Source organism: Myotis daubentonii, chromosome 9, assembly GCF_963259705.1.
Source record: "Myotis daubentonii chromosome 9, mMyoDau2.1, whole genome shotgun sequence".
Lineage (NCBI taxonomy): Eukaryota > Metazoa > Chordata > Mammalia > Chiroptera > Vespertilionidae > Myotis > Myotis daubentonii.
The window spans coordinates 58374425-58393667 of record NC_081848.1 but is presented as its reverse complement, the minus strand read 5'-3'; the positions used below and the strand labels follow the sequence as shown (position 1 = coordinate 58393667).

At 37.4% G+C, this 19243-nt stretch overlaps 1 protein-coding gene across 2 annotated transcripts in view; it reads right to left on the bottom strand.

The window, feature by feature from the left end:
• Positions 1-19243, bottom strand: part of NELL1 (neural EGFL like 1) — a 705206-nt gene that overhangs the window by 158102 nt on the left and 527861 nt on the right. For both annotated transcript variants that reach the window (XM_059709145.1, XM_059709146.1), the window contains exon 15: positions 12907-13002. In XM_059709145.1, coding sequence (XP_059565128.1) covers positions 12907-13002 — 96 coding nt within the window. The remainder of the gene's footprint in view (positions 1-12906; positions 13003-19243) is intronic.

Below are 19243 nucleotides of genomic sequence, written 5' to 3'. Positions count from 1 at the left end.
AGATTGAAAAGTTATATAACTTGGACAGTGCCCATGGTAAGTGGCTGACCCAGCTTGTGAGGTTATATTGTTCGCCACCGTCCTGTGAGAATGCCCAATGGGTAAAAGGGTATTACAATGGCATCCTTCTGGCACTTTCAAAATTAAACCTCTATATTAATGACTTGGGGTCAAGAGAAATGACTACTCCTGTAGGAGGGAGGTTGGGGGGTGGCATGACATAATAATGAAGAAAAAAAGTAAAGCATAAAATTTTAAACCACCAGAGAATAATTCAATTCCCAGCTGTCCCTCTTATCAGTGTTATAAATATGAACAGTTTCTTAAATCTCTTAGCCTCAGTTTCCTCATCTGTAAAACTAGGATGATGATAATATATGCCCTGTGGAGTTGTTAAGAGATTCAAAGAGTGATGATATAGTGCCTGGAAAGAAGTGTTCAAAATTTTTACTACATGAAATATTACTGTTACACAGTCCCCTTCTAAGAAAGGGTGTATTAACTAAAGTATAACAAGGAAAGTTAGTCTCTCAGAACATGAGTGTGGTATAAATGAAATACAGAGGAATAATCATGGCACACAGAATTTAGAGGTCAACTGAGAAAATAACATGCTCTGACGATTGTCAAAACCCTTTTAATCGTCTGGCCTTTTTGAGAAGGACAGCAAAGGACCGTGTTTTAAGCCTGAGCTTTGAGGTACAAAGAACTGTTCAAATCACAACTTTGGCACTTCTTAGGCCTGTGACCTTGGGCATATTACTGTGTGTTCTCATTCTCAACTTATTCAATAAATGAGGAAAATCATTCAACCACTCAATAAGTATTTCTTGAGTGAAGACTAAGTTCTAGGCACTAGGCTGAGGGCTGGAGCTATAACAGCAAACATGCACAAAAACCTCAACCTTCAGGGAAGGGGAACAGTAAACAAGATAGAGGAGTAATATATTCAGTGTCTTAAAAGGTAATAAGTGCTATGAAAGAAAAAAAAAGGCAGAGAATTGAGGTACTATCATTTGGGGCAAGATTTGGGGTTGCGATTTTAATAGAGCGGTAGGAAATGTCTCACTTCAAAGGGACATTTGAGTGGAGCCCGAAAGGAAATAAAGAAATGAGTCATGAAGATATGGAGGAAGAAAATTCCATAAAGAGAACACCAGCTAAAAACACCTTCAGTTACACTTATATACATGAAAAAATGGCCAAATGGAGTGGTATAAAATTATATGATGAAATCAGACAAGTAATATGGGGTTGGAGGGTGCTGATTGATCCCAGACTTCTGAGTTGAGAGGTTCAAATAGTAAGGTCCAGCCTAAATTAAGGTCTAGCCTAAGCATTCAAATTGCTAGTAATTTAAACAGTTCCTTCATTATTCCTACTAAAATTTTCAGAGACTGGGGAATTATTGATTCTGTAAGAGATACTGGTGAAAATATATAGAAAAAATATATAAACATCTCCAAAATGCTAATGCATGAAGTCAATGGGCAAATGCACAGTGACTGTGGTATTTCCTGGAGACCAAGCACCTGGAAAAAATAAAGCTTGCCATCATTTTAGTAAGAGACAGTGCCATAATAATTTGCTGACAGTAAATCAAAAGTGCTTACAATAGCATTTCACAGTTCAGCATTTCCTAACAAGTGATCCGATAAAAAAGGGACTGCTTGGCAATTCAGAACCAGGGAAGAGCCATGTTGGGGCAGGCTTCTCAGTGTCAGATATAGGCTATGACAGGCCAGAGCTTATCTATGACAGGAAGGGAAGAGTTGCTTATCCTCCTGAAATGACCCATCTAGTTAGTGCATGTATATCAAAGTTTCTTCATAGATGTTAAAGAATCTGACATTCAGAAACATGTTATGCAAATCTCATAAAAATGCCATTCATATAAATTATCATTAACACTTTGATGGGGGTCAACAGGACCAGAAAGAAGGAAAGAGATGGGAGAAAAATAGTTAGGACATATACCATTTTGGATAGGAGATACTGTATGTTAATAACTGTTATATAAGTTATTATTTTATATTTTGGGGAGAATAGAAATTAAACATATATGTTGGCTATGCTACAGGGATGGGTGGTAGGAAGGAAGGGGATAAAAGCAGCGATGCAACAATTAAATGTGATACATTTTATGAATGGGAACTCCAGGTTGATATGACAGAACACAGGGGAGGGGACTTAACCTTATTAAGGAGCCTGAAAAATATTTCTGAAGAAAAGCTTAAGATCTATGTGAGAGAACAAAGGGAGATGGGGACTGGATATGGTGGTGGGTGGAGATGGAAGAAGGAAAGTAGAAGAAGAAAAAATCAAAGACTTCCTGGTGGAGAAAATACCTCAGGCAGATGCCTGAAGTAGGGAGATTGCTGCTTTGAGAAAATCTGACAAAGTTCAGTGTGTGAGGACCATTGATTATAAGTGAATGAGGAAGAGGCTCAGAGTCATCAATAACTACTGAAAAGAGAGTGGAGTTTATTCCAAGGGCACTGGAAACCATTTAACATTTGTCAGCAGGAAAATAATTTGATTGCATTTGTCTTTTTAGGTATTATATTGGCTGCAATGCAGGAAGAACATTTTTTTGTAAGGGAGGAATAGGACTTGGGGTCTAGAGACTTGCCTTCTGTCATCATTCCAAGAAAACACACACACACACACACACACACACACACAACAAAACAAAACAAAACAAAACAAAACAAAACAAAACAAAACAAAACAAAACAGCACCACACATTTGCCAGTGGTGTAGACTAGGCAGGAGGATGCAGAAAATACACTGTGGTGATTGATTAAATGGGAAAATGAGCGAGAATGAAAAGTCAAGGATAACTCTGACTACAAAGGATCTAAAAATATCAGGGATGAAGGTGTGTGATTGACAGCAATAATTTGCTCATTCTTCCCAAGACATATCATGATGACAGTAGTGTGGCTTTGGAAACTAAACCAAAAACTAAAAGAGATTTTTATTAAATTATTTATTTATTCAACTTTTGGGCCACTTCTCTTGGCCCTGGAGATACAGTGGCAGTAACACAAAAACACCTTGCCCTCATGGAGGTTATATTCTGGCAAGGCAGTCAGACCACAGACACAAAAACATTATTGTGTCAGAGAATAATTGCTCTGAAGACAATGACAGTCCCAAAAATGGGACTGCATTTAGTTAAGGGTGAAGATCTCTCAGGGGAGATAACATCTGAGCAGAAACCTACATGACATGAGAGAACTGACCATGAAAATTCCAAGCAAACCCAACTGTAAAGGAAACATAACTAGCATGTCATAGGACAATCACAAAGACCATTACGACTGGGAGGGAAGGTATACAAGTAAGGGGCGAGCACAAGGACTAGTGAGGGCAGAGAAGTAATAGGAAAGGGGGGGGCAGAGCATGGAGAGACTTATAGGCCATTGCAATGACTAGCTTTTACTGATTGACAATAGGGAGCATGGATAATTTGAAGCAGAAAAGCGAATGAGTCTAACTTATTTTTAAACGATGTCCCTTTGACTGTTACATTGTAAAGAGGCTATAGTTGCACAAGAGTGAAAGGGAGATGAGTTAGGAGGTTTTTACATTAATCTGGATTACAGATGAGGACGTCTTGGGCAAGAGGAGTAGTTGTGGAAAGCAGATGAAGATGTGTGAATTCTAGATATATTTAGAAGGTGGAGCAAGGATTTTGGTGTGAGATCTAAAAGAAAGGAGAAGTCAAGGATATCAAGATCTCTATCCAGAAAATGTGAAAGGACAGATTTTGTCATCAACCAGAATGAGGAAGACTACAGGAGAAGTGGTTTGAGAGGGGGAAGGTCAGGAGCATTCTAGATTAATGGAGATCCTCAATGACCAATATTCTCTATTATTTTTGAATTAATGACACATATTTGTAATCAATATATAAGTCTGTTATGAACATTACAAACAAAAGCTGAGAGGTTGGAAAAATGAAGGTGGGTTTCAGTGAACAGAAGTACTTTAGAACAGGCTGGAATTTGAAATGTATGTGAAGGAAAAGGAGGAGATAAAGATGGAGAGGTAGGCAGAGACCCATCGAGGAGGTCTTTAATATCACACCTTGAGATTTGGACTTTATCTTATAAGTGCTGAGGAAGTACAGAAAGGTTTTTCCTTAGAAAAATATTCTTTACTGAAATAATCTCCCAGAATTTCCCCTCAGACTCAATCTACTAAGCTAAAATTGCTGTCACCCATAGGTAACTTCAAGTTCTCTTTAAATTAGAGAATGCTTTAAAAACCACATTAGCCCACCAAGCTAGAAGCTGCTTATGTTATCAACCACTGCAAAATGAATGCATAGATCTTGATTTTTGATTCATCATATTTTAGACCCACATGAACATTTTCAGGCAACTACCTTTTCTAATCAGTGGATCCTATTAGGAGAGAATGATGCAAATCGGAAGAGTTATATTCCTTCTCCTTCAGTCTACTGTCTTCAATTAGTCTTTTCCCACATGATTAACAGTGCAGTCCATATTCTTGGATACAAAGATTTCTTGGATAGCAGTTACTAGGGAAAGTTTATAATTCCCAGGCTCTAATTATTCATATTTTCACAGAAACATGGGTTTCCTTTCTGTTTAGCCATTGTGCTGCAAGTTACAGTGATGTCTGCATTCCCCAGGGTATAAAATTAAAAACGAGGGTATGAACCAAATCCTGACTTTCACAGTTCAACAGTAGGAGCTTGCCTGATGGGAAGGAAGAACTTCTCGTTATCTAAATATTCGGGAATTATTTTCTGCATTGCTAACTAGACAAGGTAATCCCTAATAGATTTCCTGTGTTCGACAGGGAAAGCCAATCTATTAAAAAAATGGCTTTCCTCTCCTTGCTTTCTGGAAAGGCATGCTGACAAAGCTACTGGAAATACACAACATTTCTATACTATTCTTCTTAATGGAATTCTTCTGAATGGAATTTCTCTCCTCCATCCTCAATATGATATACTTACTAAAGCAGCATATTATTTGAGTCTCAATTTTACCAGCCAGTAAATTGAGGATTCCAAAATAGATATCATCTCTAGATACCAACTGTGTGCTACACACTCTACCAAGTAATTTAATTAGACTATATCATTCAATTTCACAACAATATTATGATGTAGGTAATACTGATATCCATTTTTAGTGGCAAACTGAAGCTTAGAAGCATTGCATATATCTCATTCAGTATCACAGATTCCAATAAACAGTGGAATTCCAACTCAAACTAAGCTAGTAGGGCTTCAAAGATGGTGCTCTTAAACCCTATGTTTTTACACTCTCTTCCTGCCTTAGGCACAATAAAGATATTGAAAGGAAGATAAAAATAATGTCCATAATCAAGTAGAAAAGTATGGCTCATTACTCACAGGAGAGCATCATTTATTTGGCCTCCCCCATAATCTGTTAGGTTTAATTTGCCATGTACACAGGTAATGTGATCAAGAGGCAACTGGTATTGGAAGGTATATAAATTTGGATTCAGTCATACATGGGTTGGAATACCATTTCCACTAGTGATTGGCTTACTAAACACTTACACAAGTCCTCATAAGTTTGACCGTTGCCAGATTAAAGGAGGTGGGGTGGGGTAGCTAAAAATGGTGAAGGGATTCAAAGGACAAGTTGCCAGTTATAAAAATAGCCACAGGGATAGAAAGCACAGCATAGGGAGTTTGGTTAATAAGACTGTAATAGCTGTATGGTGTCAGATGGGTACTAGACCATTAAGGTGATCACTTCGTACGTTACATAAAAATCAAATTACTGTGCATCTGAAACTAATATCTTGTGTGTCAACTGTAATTGAAACATTTAAAAAATTAATTAGAAAAAAAGGAACAGGGCTTTTAAATAGTTCCAAGTAGCTCTGAGAGTTAAGTGGCAACTCCATTTTGGAGCATGGGAAATTGTATTAGGTCTTTAGCTCAGTTTCTCCATCACAGCTTAAAGGAGAAAGTTGAGTGGGTAGAACTGAGGAGAGGGAGGGGTTCCTGAACAAGGCCCTCTAGGTTCCACAGCTGAACGCATTGCTGAGCTGCTCTAAAGATGAGATATTCTTTGTGTTTGTGAGCTCCTCTCATGCTCCAGCACAATGCCTGTCCTCTTCCTTCTATATCCCTGCAAAGGTCCCATGCAGGGCATAGCTCCTCACACAAATTCACATCCATATAACTTGGATCAAATTTTAAAAGAACATCTGTGTCCCTTCCTTTTTGGTGGCTTCAACTGCATGAGCAACTCAGAGCTCAAATCCTCATATTTTCTTTTTTAAATGATGCCACAAAAGCACTGCTTACCCTTTTCTGGGCATCTATCAGTTGCACAACAGCAACAACAGCAATGTTAGTAATAGAAATGCCATTTGCTTGTGCCAGACAACCAGAAAGATCCTGTTGAGAAAAGTTAAATAGATATGCAGACTGCCAAGATGTTGAAGAGGCACATGGGCACTCATCCTCTTCCCAGATGCCTTCCCCACAGTGCTGTGATGGGTGGGGAGAAAGCAGAAGAATATTTTCCATTAACAGAATGGAGTTATTATCTACCTTCTTAAAGGCTCTTATTTTTTCCCCCTGAAACAAGGATGATCAGAGAAACTGCAAATAGATGCATGCCAGTAGACTTATCTGAAAATCAGACAATATTTTAAAATTGGAAGAAGATAGAAGTATTTGTTTCTGACCATTCTTTGCACCTGATGGGTGAATAATATGCATAGGGCAAACTATTACCCTCTGTCTAGATATCTGCAGGTCCATGAGGCACAGAAGAAAGAATAGAATTAATTAACTTGTAAAAAGTCATTTCCCTTTAAGAAAAGTTAAAAGATCCTCAGGAACTTTTTAAAAATATATATTTTATTGATTTTTTTACAAAAAGGAAGGAAGAGGGAAAGAGAGTTAGAAACATCGATGAGAGAGAAACATCCATCAGCTGCCTCTTGCACACCCCCTACTGGGGATGTGCCCGCAACCAAGGTACATGCCCTTGACTGGAATCGAACCCGAGACCCCCCAGTCCGCAGACTGACGCTCCATCCACCGAGCCAAACCGATTAGGGCAATCCTCAGGAACTTTTAAAAAGAAAAGTCCTTTTCATGACTTTTATGTCCTCATAATTTTAAGCTTTAAAAAGTATCACTTCTTATTACAAATCATTTATACTATATTTACTGTAGAAAAAATAGAAAATTCAGGTAATCAAAATAGAAAAAAATAACTACTGGAAGCCATATTGAGAATGCATCATGCTGTTAAACTTGTTGCTATTATTAATTGCCCAGAATATTCTTGGCCAGATATTTAATACACTTTACAAAGCCTTGGGGACTGTGAGAAGTTCAATGGTTATGTGCATTTATTAAATAATATTTACATTCCAAAATGAACCCATTTTGGAAACCAATGGGGAAAAAGTCAATGTCTGTTATTTTTATAATATCAGCATGTTTTTAAACTATTTTTTAATACAACACTATTATAGCTTGACTAATTTTATCCAACTATCCAACTCTCACTGTCTGATTCACAAGGCACTGGTTATAGGTAACTGATGTCTATACAATTGTATTTACACAATTTATATCTCATGTAATATACAAATAGAAAAATGCAGTAAAATTAGCTGTCTGATCTATACCACCACAAATAACCATCTTGATTTATATGCAGTTGAAACTACTAATAAACGTGACTAATTGAGAAGTCTTATATTAAAGAAAGCAATTTACAGCAAAAAATTATCATCTTACTACATACATTGAGAAAAATTATTCTAACAAAGTAATAATAAAGGATTTTCTTCTTCTTTCAGGAGAATACAAGGGTTAGAGTCACATTGTCCTTGGGTGAGGTTGAAACATCCATGTTTACTCCAACAACAAGAGGGTGAGGACATAGAACCGGCCCAGCTTCTACATCAATCTTGTCCCATAAGAAAATGTTCCCCATACAGCATATATGGATATTAGCCAGTCCCTGGCTCTTGAATGGTTAAGAATTCTCTAAATATAGTAATAAGCACTTCTAAGAATGTTCAAGAGATGCTTTAAAAATACTTGTCTACCAAAAGTGCTTATAATGTGCATGTTATCAAATACACTGAAATACATTTGACTAATATATGTCTGTACACACACACACATTTTAAAAATGTTTAAAATGCTATATCTAGACCCGGCATTGCCAAAAGGTAGATTCTGCCTCCCAGGAGACATTGGCAATGTCAGGAGACATTTTTGATCATCATGACTGGGGGTTGGAGTACTAATGCTATCTAGTGGGTAGAGTCCTTTGATGCTGCTAAGCATTAAGAAACCCCTAAGTCTAATACCTTACATTTAATTTCTACTTAATGTTGCTTGCAAATTTGCTTAAGGCCAAGTAGAAAACAGTGTGATTCACATTTCAGAGGATGATGTTCTGCTGTTTTATGGCAGGTAACATACTTATGGATTTAGTGTAGCTACTTGATTTTACACTTGGAGAGTCTCTCAGAAGACTTTCTGTTATTTCATTTTGTGTGATGGTTGGCTATGTATCTCAGTGTGACATGATATCCTTTCAGTTCTCTTAGGCTAAGAAGAGAGCTTTTGCCAGCAGCCCTTTTCTAAAGAGTAGCAAAACCATTTTTCTTACTGATTTTTCATTCATCTCTCTCATTATACATCTTGATATTAAATGTGAAATGAAATCAAATCTAAGGGAACAGAGACAGAACAAAGGGCAAAAAGACTCAACATAATATGTTATTCAGAAACATATGTTTGCTTATCTTGAATGGGGTTATGAAAAGTTTAAGTTTACTAAAATCTCATCACCATAAAATAAATGGTGTTGTTCATCTTTGAGTTATATGGCAAACACAAGCGGGATTTTTAACTCCAGATAAGCATTTTCTTTAACAAATGATTTCAATAATTTAACTAACAGTACTTGAATTCTGAAAGGCTAAATATCACAAGCAATAAATAAAACCAGTAACAAGGGGAACCAAGGGAAATATTTTTAAGATCAAATATAAGCAGATTCTGTATGGCTCAAAAGGGACTACTTAGTTAGTCTTGAAATTAAAACAAAGCAAATCAGAGATTTAGTGTGATCATGCCATAGACAGTTACAATACATTTGCATTTTTCCTTTATGCCCTAAGTCTCAAAGCATCTAGCACAGCCGTGGGCAAACTACGGCCCGCGGGCCGGATACGGCCCGTTTGAAATGAATAAAACTAAAAAAAAAAAAGAGACCCTACCCTTTTATGTAATGATGTTTACTTTGAATTTATATTAGTTCACAATAAAACTCCATCCATGCTTTTGTTCCAGCCCTCCGGTCCAATTTAAGAACCCATTGTGGCCCTCGAGTCAAAAAGTTTGCCCACCTCTGATTCTAGCATGACTAGTCTATGGCAAATAGCATTACTTAATGCTCACTGCTAATGATCTACATAATAAAATAATTCAAACAAGATATGGAATACATTTTCAGTATTTGTCCTATAATTTTTCTAGATCTCTTGCACACAATGGACTGAAATATATGTACTTCATCCTCTCCACAAAAAATTTCATACAATTAGAATATTGGTGAAGATGACATACTGCCATTTATGACAACATAGATGGACCTTGGGAATATTATGCTAAGTGAAACAAGTCAGTCAGAAAAGGCCAATATTTCACTCATGTGTCAGATATAAAACTGAAACTCATAGACACAGACAACAGTATGGTAGTTACCAAAGAGAAGAAGGTGAAGGTAGTAAAGGGTAAAGAGGGCCAAATATATGGTGATGGAAGATGATGTGACTTCAGGTGGTGGGAACACAATGCAATATACAGGTCATGTATCACAGAAATGTTCACTTGAAACATACATGATCCTATTAATGTCACCATAATAAATTTAATTAAAAATAATATTGACCACGGTGTAGAACAGTATGGAGTTTCCTCAAAAAATTAAAAATGGAACTCCCAATTGACCCAGTGATCCCACTTCTAAGAAACTAAAAACACCAATCAGAAGGGATATATGCACCCCTATGTTCATAGCAGCACAATTTACCATAGCTAAGATTTGGAAACAGCCTAAGTGCACATCAGCAGGTGAGTGGATTAAAAACCTGTGGTACATCTACACAATGGAATACTATGCTGTAGAAAAAAAGAAGGAATTCTTATCATTTGCAACAGCATGGTTGGAACTGAGAGCATTATGCTAAGCAAAATAAGCCAGTCAGAGAAAGATAAATATCACATGATCTCACTCATTTATGGAATATAATGAACAACATAAACTGATGAACAAAAACAGATCCAGAGACAGAGAAGCATCAATCAAACCGTCAAACCTCAGAGGAAAAGTAGGGGAGGGTGGGAGTGAGTGGGAGAGACCAACCGAAGGACTTGTATGCATGCATATAAGCCTAACCAATGGACACAGACAACAAGGGAGTGAGGTCATGAGTGGGAGGAAATGGGGCGATAAGGACACATATGTAATACCTTAATCAATAAAGAAAAAAATAATAGTCTTGGCCAATATGAAATGGAATGGGTTTCATACTGATGGGAGATAATATCACATGCAAAGAGACCTTGTTATTCTATTTTAATTTTACCTTAAAACAACTTTGTAAGAATTCAAGAATATTCAATGCTCAATCTTAACTTTATCTTTTACATGTGAACTCATGTCCTGCCTATCTCTTTTTTACCTTTCCTTCTGACCTTGACTTTCTCCTTTATTTCTAATGTTTCTTGTTTTAGGTAATAAAACAGAATGTAGCATTAATTCAACCAACCTCCTACTGAGCAGAGAAGATATAGTCAAATCAACAAGTCATAAGAAATGATAATTTTTCCTAGGCTGCCACCAATTCATCCCCAAGTCTAAAGTCAACGTTCTACCTCAATTCTTTATAATGTAAAAAGAATAAGAACATTAGATTAGATTATCTGGTTAAATATCACACTGATATATCAATAACTGATTTATAACAAGCAACCAGAGGTGCTTGGTGAAAGTTTAGCTTCATGGACCCTCCCCGAGATATTCTGATTGACCAGGTCTAGGTTGGTGGCCCAGGAATCTGGGTTCTAACAGGAAGTCCATGTATTACTTTGAGAGACTCAGGCAAGGGTTTATAATGCAGGCTTTGTGAAATATAATTGGAATTTTATTCTCAGTTCTAATACTGACTGTAGCATTGCAAAAGTTACTTCGCTTGGCTAAGCTTTATTTTGCTATTTATAAAATAGGAGTAATAGTATTTATCTTTGTTGTTTATTCTTAATATATTAAAATATTCATTTAAAAGACCTGACACATAATTAATACATAATAAATGGTGTATCATTACTGGTAGTATCCATTATTATCAACACTATCATCATCACCATTTCTGTCCCCATTAATTCCTGTATACTCATTTTAGGGAAGCACAGCAGTGCTGGAGGACATAATGAGAAACCTTTACATGTATTTGTTTTTTCACTTTAGAAAACCTAATTAAAATCCAATGCACTGCAATGAGGGCATGTGTTCTAAGTTACCATTAAGTTTCTTTGCTTTTGGGAAGAATTCTCCAGCTCCATGTGGTAATTCTCATGCTGCTCAGAGGCAGTACTTGGCTCTTTTATGTGTCTTTTTAAAAAACAAACCAATTAATTTTTATTTCATAAATGAAATTTGCTTCATTGATAATATCATAAAATATGGAAACAACAGTGCACATATTTTTTGTTGTCTTCCTTGTTGAATAATTTACATGTTACATTTTGAACTGTTTTTGAAAGGATTGGCTGCCTTATACAGGCAGTGCAAAGTAACACATAGAACAAGTTGGGGTAAAATAACTAGAATCATTTAAAAATGTATTATCCAATTTCAGAAATCTTTTTATTTTTTTTTTATTTTATTTTTTAGAAATCTTTTTACATGAAGGAAAGGAAACTGGAGCTTTGATTCAAAAGTTGGCATTTAAGCCATCCTCTCTCTCATTGAATAACAGACATAATGACTACATCATCACATTTCCATATTTTTATGCTGTACTATAAGAAGTGTCAAGTGTGATATCTCAGACTCAGGAAAAAACACAATACAGTAATTTTAGGCCAATAAAACTTATGGGGAAATACACAGAAATATTCAATTTCGCATGACAAGCTTTCTCGCTTGCATTGATATGTATGTATACAGTGGCACACTGGCATTGACCGTCAATTTAATTTGTACCCAGGTGGAAAGATGTCTCCAATTAATAAGACAGCTGATTTCACCAAATAGCATCAAGTGTAAACACTACATTTATTGCAAATAGAAGGATGCTCATAATAGAATCTTACAAACACTAAACTGGCTTCTATTATCAGGACCAGGAATAATAATGCTCCTAATAAACCAGTATTAGAACCAAATCCCAAGCACACCAATAAACCTGCTGCCAGAGTTATTTAATGTGCTTTAATTCAAGGAGCATGTGGTTCTAATCTAGATTCTGTGGGCACAGCAGACTGTTAACGCCAATAGTCCTGTGTGATGCTACCCCGAATAGCTGATAATTGGGGCAGGTCAGTTCTTCAGGCTTTATCTCTCATTAGCACTAAAAAGGCACACTCCAAACTATGACAGAGAAAGACTCAATCTTGCTCTATTAGAAACATTGAAGGGAGGACAAATGAAGCTCTATTTTCAGAAGGAGGAAGCCAATTATACAATAATCAAACGTATCCATTTCGGGGCGCTACATCCCCCAGCGAGACATAGTGCATCAAGTCAACCCACAGTACTATACTGTGAGAAAAAGAGTTTCCCTTCTCTCTGAAACTCTTTCTCCCCACCCCACTCACCCAAAAGGGCTAAGGTTACCTTTCTCACAGTGGCTTCCTGTGAATCCAGAAGGACAGACACATTTGTTAGGCGCCACACATGTTCCACCATATCTGCAGCCCTCTTCGCAGAATGCTGTTGCAAAAGAATGAGGAATTTCTATTAGATAAAATGGGAATAAGAAAACTCATGGTAAATGGCATAAGCATTGAAAGCATTCCTTATTTGTTGCATAGGGAATACATAGCTGTGTTGACATATTTAAAAGTTTTGGCCATGAAAAGAAATAAATGTATTAATACTTACTTCACTGATTTACATAACATCAGTTGTGGTAATGGAGGTAAAGTGTTTAGCACTGGGCTGGAATGTGCTAAATGGTAACTAGTATGAGCAGCTATTACTGTTGCTATTGTGACTTATTATTGACATATTTGAAATCAAATAGGATAGACCTAGTAACTAGAAAGAATAGGATTGGGATAAAAGCAAAGGCAGGCATTTTAAATACTCATTTTGTAACCCCCTTTTTTTTGTCTAAACATATTTATTACAATAAAAACATTTTTACATCAGCTTTAAAATAGGTGGACAGGTATAATTTTGATAACATAATAAATTCAACCACTTATTTTTTTAAAAAATTTAAGATGTTTCCAATATTGCTGTACCAAAAGTGATGCCTTTCCAGTATAGCTAGAATGTTTAGTACACCCCAAATTATCCCTTTAGGGAAAAGTGCTCAATGTGAAAATACAATTTTAGAGAGTGTGGAGTTTGTTAAGCCTTTTGACAAGCATTGCAAAGTTATGCAACTCCCTCCCAGTGCTACCCTGCTAGCCTTCCCACATGGGTAAGTTCCCCTCATTACACGCCCGAATAGCATAGCATAGCTCCATGCACAGCTCCATACACCTCTCCTTGGTAGTATTAAGTATTATTGTTTATTTATGTATGAATGCTTATCATTTCCTGTCTCACCCATTGGGATTGTACGGCCCATAAGGATAAGTCATGTGCTTCTTTTTTTGCACCCCATTGTACATACAAAGCATTAGTAGCTGAATGCATGGTAGATACTCAAAACATATTTGCCTAATGAATTAACTTATATTCTGCAGGTTGTTCTGACAGAAAAACTCTTTCTCCAACAACTCTGCAGCACTTCCATCCAGAACAACTTACTATGCAACCTTGCTGGATAACCGATAATTTAGTGTACTACCGCTGCTGCAAAATGTCTCATTAAGGAAGACGATTGCAACTTGTTAACCCAGGGTTTCTTTTATTCACAGAAGAGCTAGGTGAGAAATTATTTTATTTTTAATTGCAGTTAGAAAATGTCAGCCTGGAAAAATGTCATGATTAAATTTTGCCATCATCACATAAATAATATGGGTTTAACTTCAAAAAAGCCAGTGGACATTTTTAGGTAGTTGAACGCTAGTTCAAATACACAGAAATTCTCACAATATTGTCATTTTTCACATCATTTAATATCTACTATATTATTTAACATTTTGGAGCTTAGCAATTAATTGTGAATTCCTTTGTTCCTGCCAACTGACAGATAATGGGTACCTTAGTATTCGAATACCATTTCCTCTTTCCAGCATTTAACTACCATGAGCCTATGTACACACACACACACACACACACACACACACACACACACACACACTGTCTTGCCCCCAAAATTGCACCTTATGGACCTTTCAAAAGAGTAGCTCCATATCAAAGTTAATAAGAGAACAGTAAACAGTAAAGTGTTTTTGAAGCTAAAAGTGACAGAAAGCTATAAAGGAAAGTTTCAAGTGGCACCAAAAGAAGACAGAGGTTTGGAAGCAGGAAGTTCAGCATGGGTTTCTTCAGTAATGTAGTCAAAGCAGCACTTGATCTAGATTTGTGTGTGAGCATACATTCAAACATGCATACTCACACACGTGTGCACACACAGATTGTAGAACTTGCTAGGAGACTTGGTGTTGTTTCATGATACATGTGTGCTCTTGATTTACGCAACCTTTAAACAGAAACGATAATAGGAGGTTTTTGAAGAAAGCATGAGATGCTTGTGATGTCCTATGAGTGTAAAGATGTGACAATGTACACCCCTATGTTCATAGCAGCACAATTCATCACAGTTAAGATCTTGAAACAGCCTAAATGCCCATCAGCAGATGAGTGGATTAGAAAACTGTGGTACATCTACACCATGGAATACTACACTTTTGTAAAAGAGAAGGAATTCTTACCATTTTCAACAGCATGGATGGAACTGGTGAGCATTATGCTAAGTGAAATAAGCCAGTCGGAGAAAGAAAAATACCACATGATCTCACTCATTTGTGGAATATAAGCAACATTATAAATTGATGAACAAAAATAGATACAGAGGTAAAGAAGCATTGAACAAACTGTCAAACTACAGCAGGAAGGTTGGGGAGGGTCCGGGGGGAGGTAAGAGATCAACTGAAGGACTTGTATGCATGCATATAAGCATAATCAGTGGATGCAAGACACTGGGGGGGGGGGTGGTTTGAGGGCATGTGCCGGGGGGGGGGGTAGGGGAGACCAGGGGAAGGTCAATGGGGAAAAAAAGGAGACATATGTCCTACTATTTGTAATACTTTAAACAATAAAATAAAAATTTAAAAAAAGAACATACCTAATAAATGGGGTGTTACGAGGATGAAATGAGTTAACATTTGCCAGTGACTTTAAATTGTGTTTGGTGCATAGTGTTATGGGCTTTTTGAAATAAAACTAATTATAATGATAGCAATGCTATTATGACTGTGCATCATGGACCCAGAATAAATTTTCCATCTAATACTCAGATAATTAAACCCAGCCTGAAGGTGTCCATTTTCACCAAGATAAGTTCCTATGACCTTGTGATTGATGCTTGCTTTAGTTTCTAATGAAGGCAGTTGTAGCCCTTATCCTGGAACTATCAGAGAGCTCTTACTGTTTCCATTGTACACACCGTGAAGTAGGGGCTCAAAAATCAAGTCGCCTCTAAGGCTACACAGGTAGTACAATGCAGGTTTATCTGCAACCTAATATTCACATAGGCGGGCTTCTTCCTTTTTTGAATAGCTTCATAAGGGCTAATGGAACTGAATACAAGTTTAAAAAAAACAACAATGTGTCACACTAGCTGATTTGACTCAGTGGATAGACCATCGGCCTGTGGTCTGAAGGGTCCCAGGTTCGATGCCGGTCAAGGGCACATACCTTGGGTTGCAGGCTCTATCCCCAGTGTGGGACGTGCAGGAGGCAGCCGATCAATGATTCTCACCATTGATGTTTCTATCTCTCTCTGTCTCTCTTCTTCTCTGAATTCATATATATATATGAAACACAATGTGTCAAATTGCACATGTGACATTAAAAAAGGCCGGTAGGGAACTGTTCAAGTTCATGCACTTGTAATCTAACCTCCATTACTGTATGAGCCTAGCGATATTTCACCTAATCTAGGCATATACTATTTTTAATGGAATGGATCTCAAGTAAAGAAGAAATTCATTGCCTACATGCACCTTACATAAAACAACAAAGTAATTTCAAAAAAAATACCAAAAAAAGAAGAAGAAGAAGCATGTCATTGCAAATTTAAACTACTGTGGGGAAATCAAGATCAACGCACATTTCTTTTGGATTCCTCATAAAACATCTAAGTATACTGTTGTATCTGAGTCTAAAGCTTGTGGATAGATCATGTGTATCTGGGTAGGTTCTTATTGGTCATTTAGGAACCTAGCAGTTCAAAGAAAAGGACTCTGATACTCTGAGAACCTGTAATTTTCACAGCATTACTTGGCAGATGGCATGACCCAAACAAGTCCCCACTGCATTTTTTTCTAGCGTATGAGAAGATGGGGTGGTAGAAACTACCTGGTCCAAATCCTTGCTCTGTATGTAACAGGTCTGTGACATACAGCAAATTATTTCACCTCTCTGGACCTAAGTTTTCTCAAAAGCAAAACAGTAAATGATAGTAAGTATAACACCCAGGCTGTGCAGGTTAAATTAAATTATGAACGGAAATGACTCAGGCACAGGCACTGCCAGTGGAATGTGCTCAAAGATACATGTGATTATTGTTATTTATCAATAGGAATCTGCTTTTCCGAATAACAATATCGCTGTGCACTAGTTTCTGTTCTAGATTCTGCAGATGCAGTGGTGAGTCAGACAGCAAAGATCCCTGTGCTATGGAACTTAGTCTACTAGTTCAGTGAGGGCACATTACCACTCCTTCCTGGACTTGATGGCCTTCACAGTGTCATGGGGCTTGCAATGGAACTTGGCCCCTCTGTAGACTCAGGAAAACTCAGGCATCCTGGTATGTTGCTCCTTTGTCAACCAATTTCCAGATTCCCAAGTATGGCTTGAACAGATTGTAGATACACAATAAGATTACAAACCGGAATCTGCCATTGGTTATTCACTTACACCCCAGGGAGATAATGGATGGGGTCAACTCCAAAATGGCTTGATTTCTATTTCTGAAAGGACTCTTTGCATTGTGTAAGAAAATAAAATCACAGAACTCAAAATTAAGGGAGAGACAATTCACAGAAAGACTACTTTTTATATTAAAATTTTCTCAGCATGAGAAATGACACTCAGAGGCTAAGGGAAACAAAATGAGAAGGTGGGTTTGCACATGTCAAGCGTGTAGATGCCCAGTATTTCCATCATGTGCTCGACTGGACAAGAACAGTTTTACACTAACAAAAAGTAATAGCCCTTCAAGTCTCAACACTTTGCATGACCTTCTCAAAGATTTACTGGCATGTGTTTAGTTCCAAGGGACACCCCATATCCTGATAAAATAAGAAACATACATGTTTCAGCCATCGGTAAGAAGGAAATCCTGCTTTTCACACTGCTTTCCTTCAGGAAGCATTTTCCTTCAGATCATTTCTGACCTCTCTACCAGCCTTGCTCATTCTGCCACTGGGGAGGTAGAGGAGATTATTCTATTGATAACTCTGGAAAAATCTGTATCAGGCCGATGCGAGTCAGATGGGAAAAGCAGGAGGAGGGGCTGGGAAGTGCCATGTGATGAACATTTCTAGTTTATTTTGGACAGTGAGGTATCAGGTGTGAATTGCATTGTTAAAATAACTATCAGGATGTCAATAAACGCTGTTCACTATGCACAGTTACAGGGTGTCATGAACCAAAGATTGTAATTAATTTGATTACGTGCACCCAAAATCCCAAGGGAGGAGAAGATATTTACAATTTGGTCATGCCTAGCAAAACTCCATGCCCACCCCACTTCTTGACTTCAGATGGCATCAAGTTTCCCTTCTTCCATGGGATTGGCCTTCATTCTGTGTTCATTCTTAGCAACCTAGCTTGGTTTATAGACTTAAACTTATGTTTCCCCATCCAGCTCTGTCAATAATAGAAGCATCTCCTTTATATTTGCTTTTTGGTTTATTGCTCACCTTGTTACGAATATGACATTTACCATAGTTGCCTCAAATATTTTGATTGTCACAAGAGGCGTGTGGGGTCAGTGTGTTACTGGCATTTGGTGGGCAGAGGACCGGGATGTTGCTAAACACCTTACAATGCACAGGACAGCTCTGCATAACAAAGAATTGCCTGGCTTAAAATGCCAACAGTGTTGAGGCTGAGAAACTTAGAACTTTACACAATTAAGTCTACTGAGTAGCTTCAGGAGCAAAACTATGTGATTTTAATCCCCTTTCCACCACCCCTTAAATTCTCCCCCCAAACACAGTTTAAAATACAGAGAAAAGGTCAGAGTGAAAAGTATCCAGATGGTTAGTCTGGTATACAAAACCAAACATCCAGATGTCTGCAATGGTCACTTTTCATATCTCCATTCTGGTCTTAAGCAAAAAAATACAGTGCATAGTTTAATATTTAATCATTACCCCCCATCCCCAAATCACCTTACAGCTCTACTAGCCATTTCCACTCTACTTTTCAATAGTAACAACAACAATGACAGTAGTAATGGTGATTCCATTTATCAAAGGCCCTTTAAGTGCTGTATAGACAGAATACTCCATTTCACCCTTACAGTAACTCCCTGCATTATTCATTCGTGTTGTCCTCATTGTCAAAAGAGAAAGATGGCTTCGAGAAGTTAAATAAGTTATCCCAGGTCACTAAGTGGCTTCCTGGGTTTCAAACTCAGAGTTGCAACCACATCATTAAGACATCTCCCTTTAGGGCTTGGCCACCCACTATATGCAGACAATGTGCTGGGGACTAAGAAGCCTACAACTAGGCATGACACTGTCTCCATCCCTAAGAAGCTCACAATCGAGTAGCAGAGAGTGGCATGTCCAAAACCAAGCATAATGAAATGTGATAAATG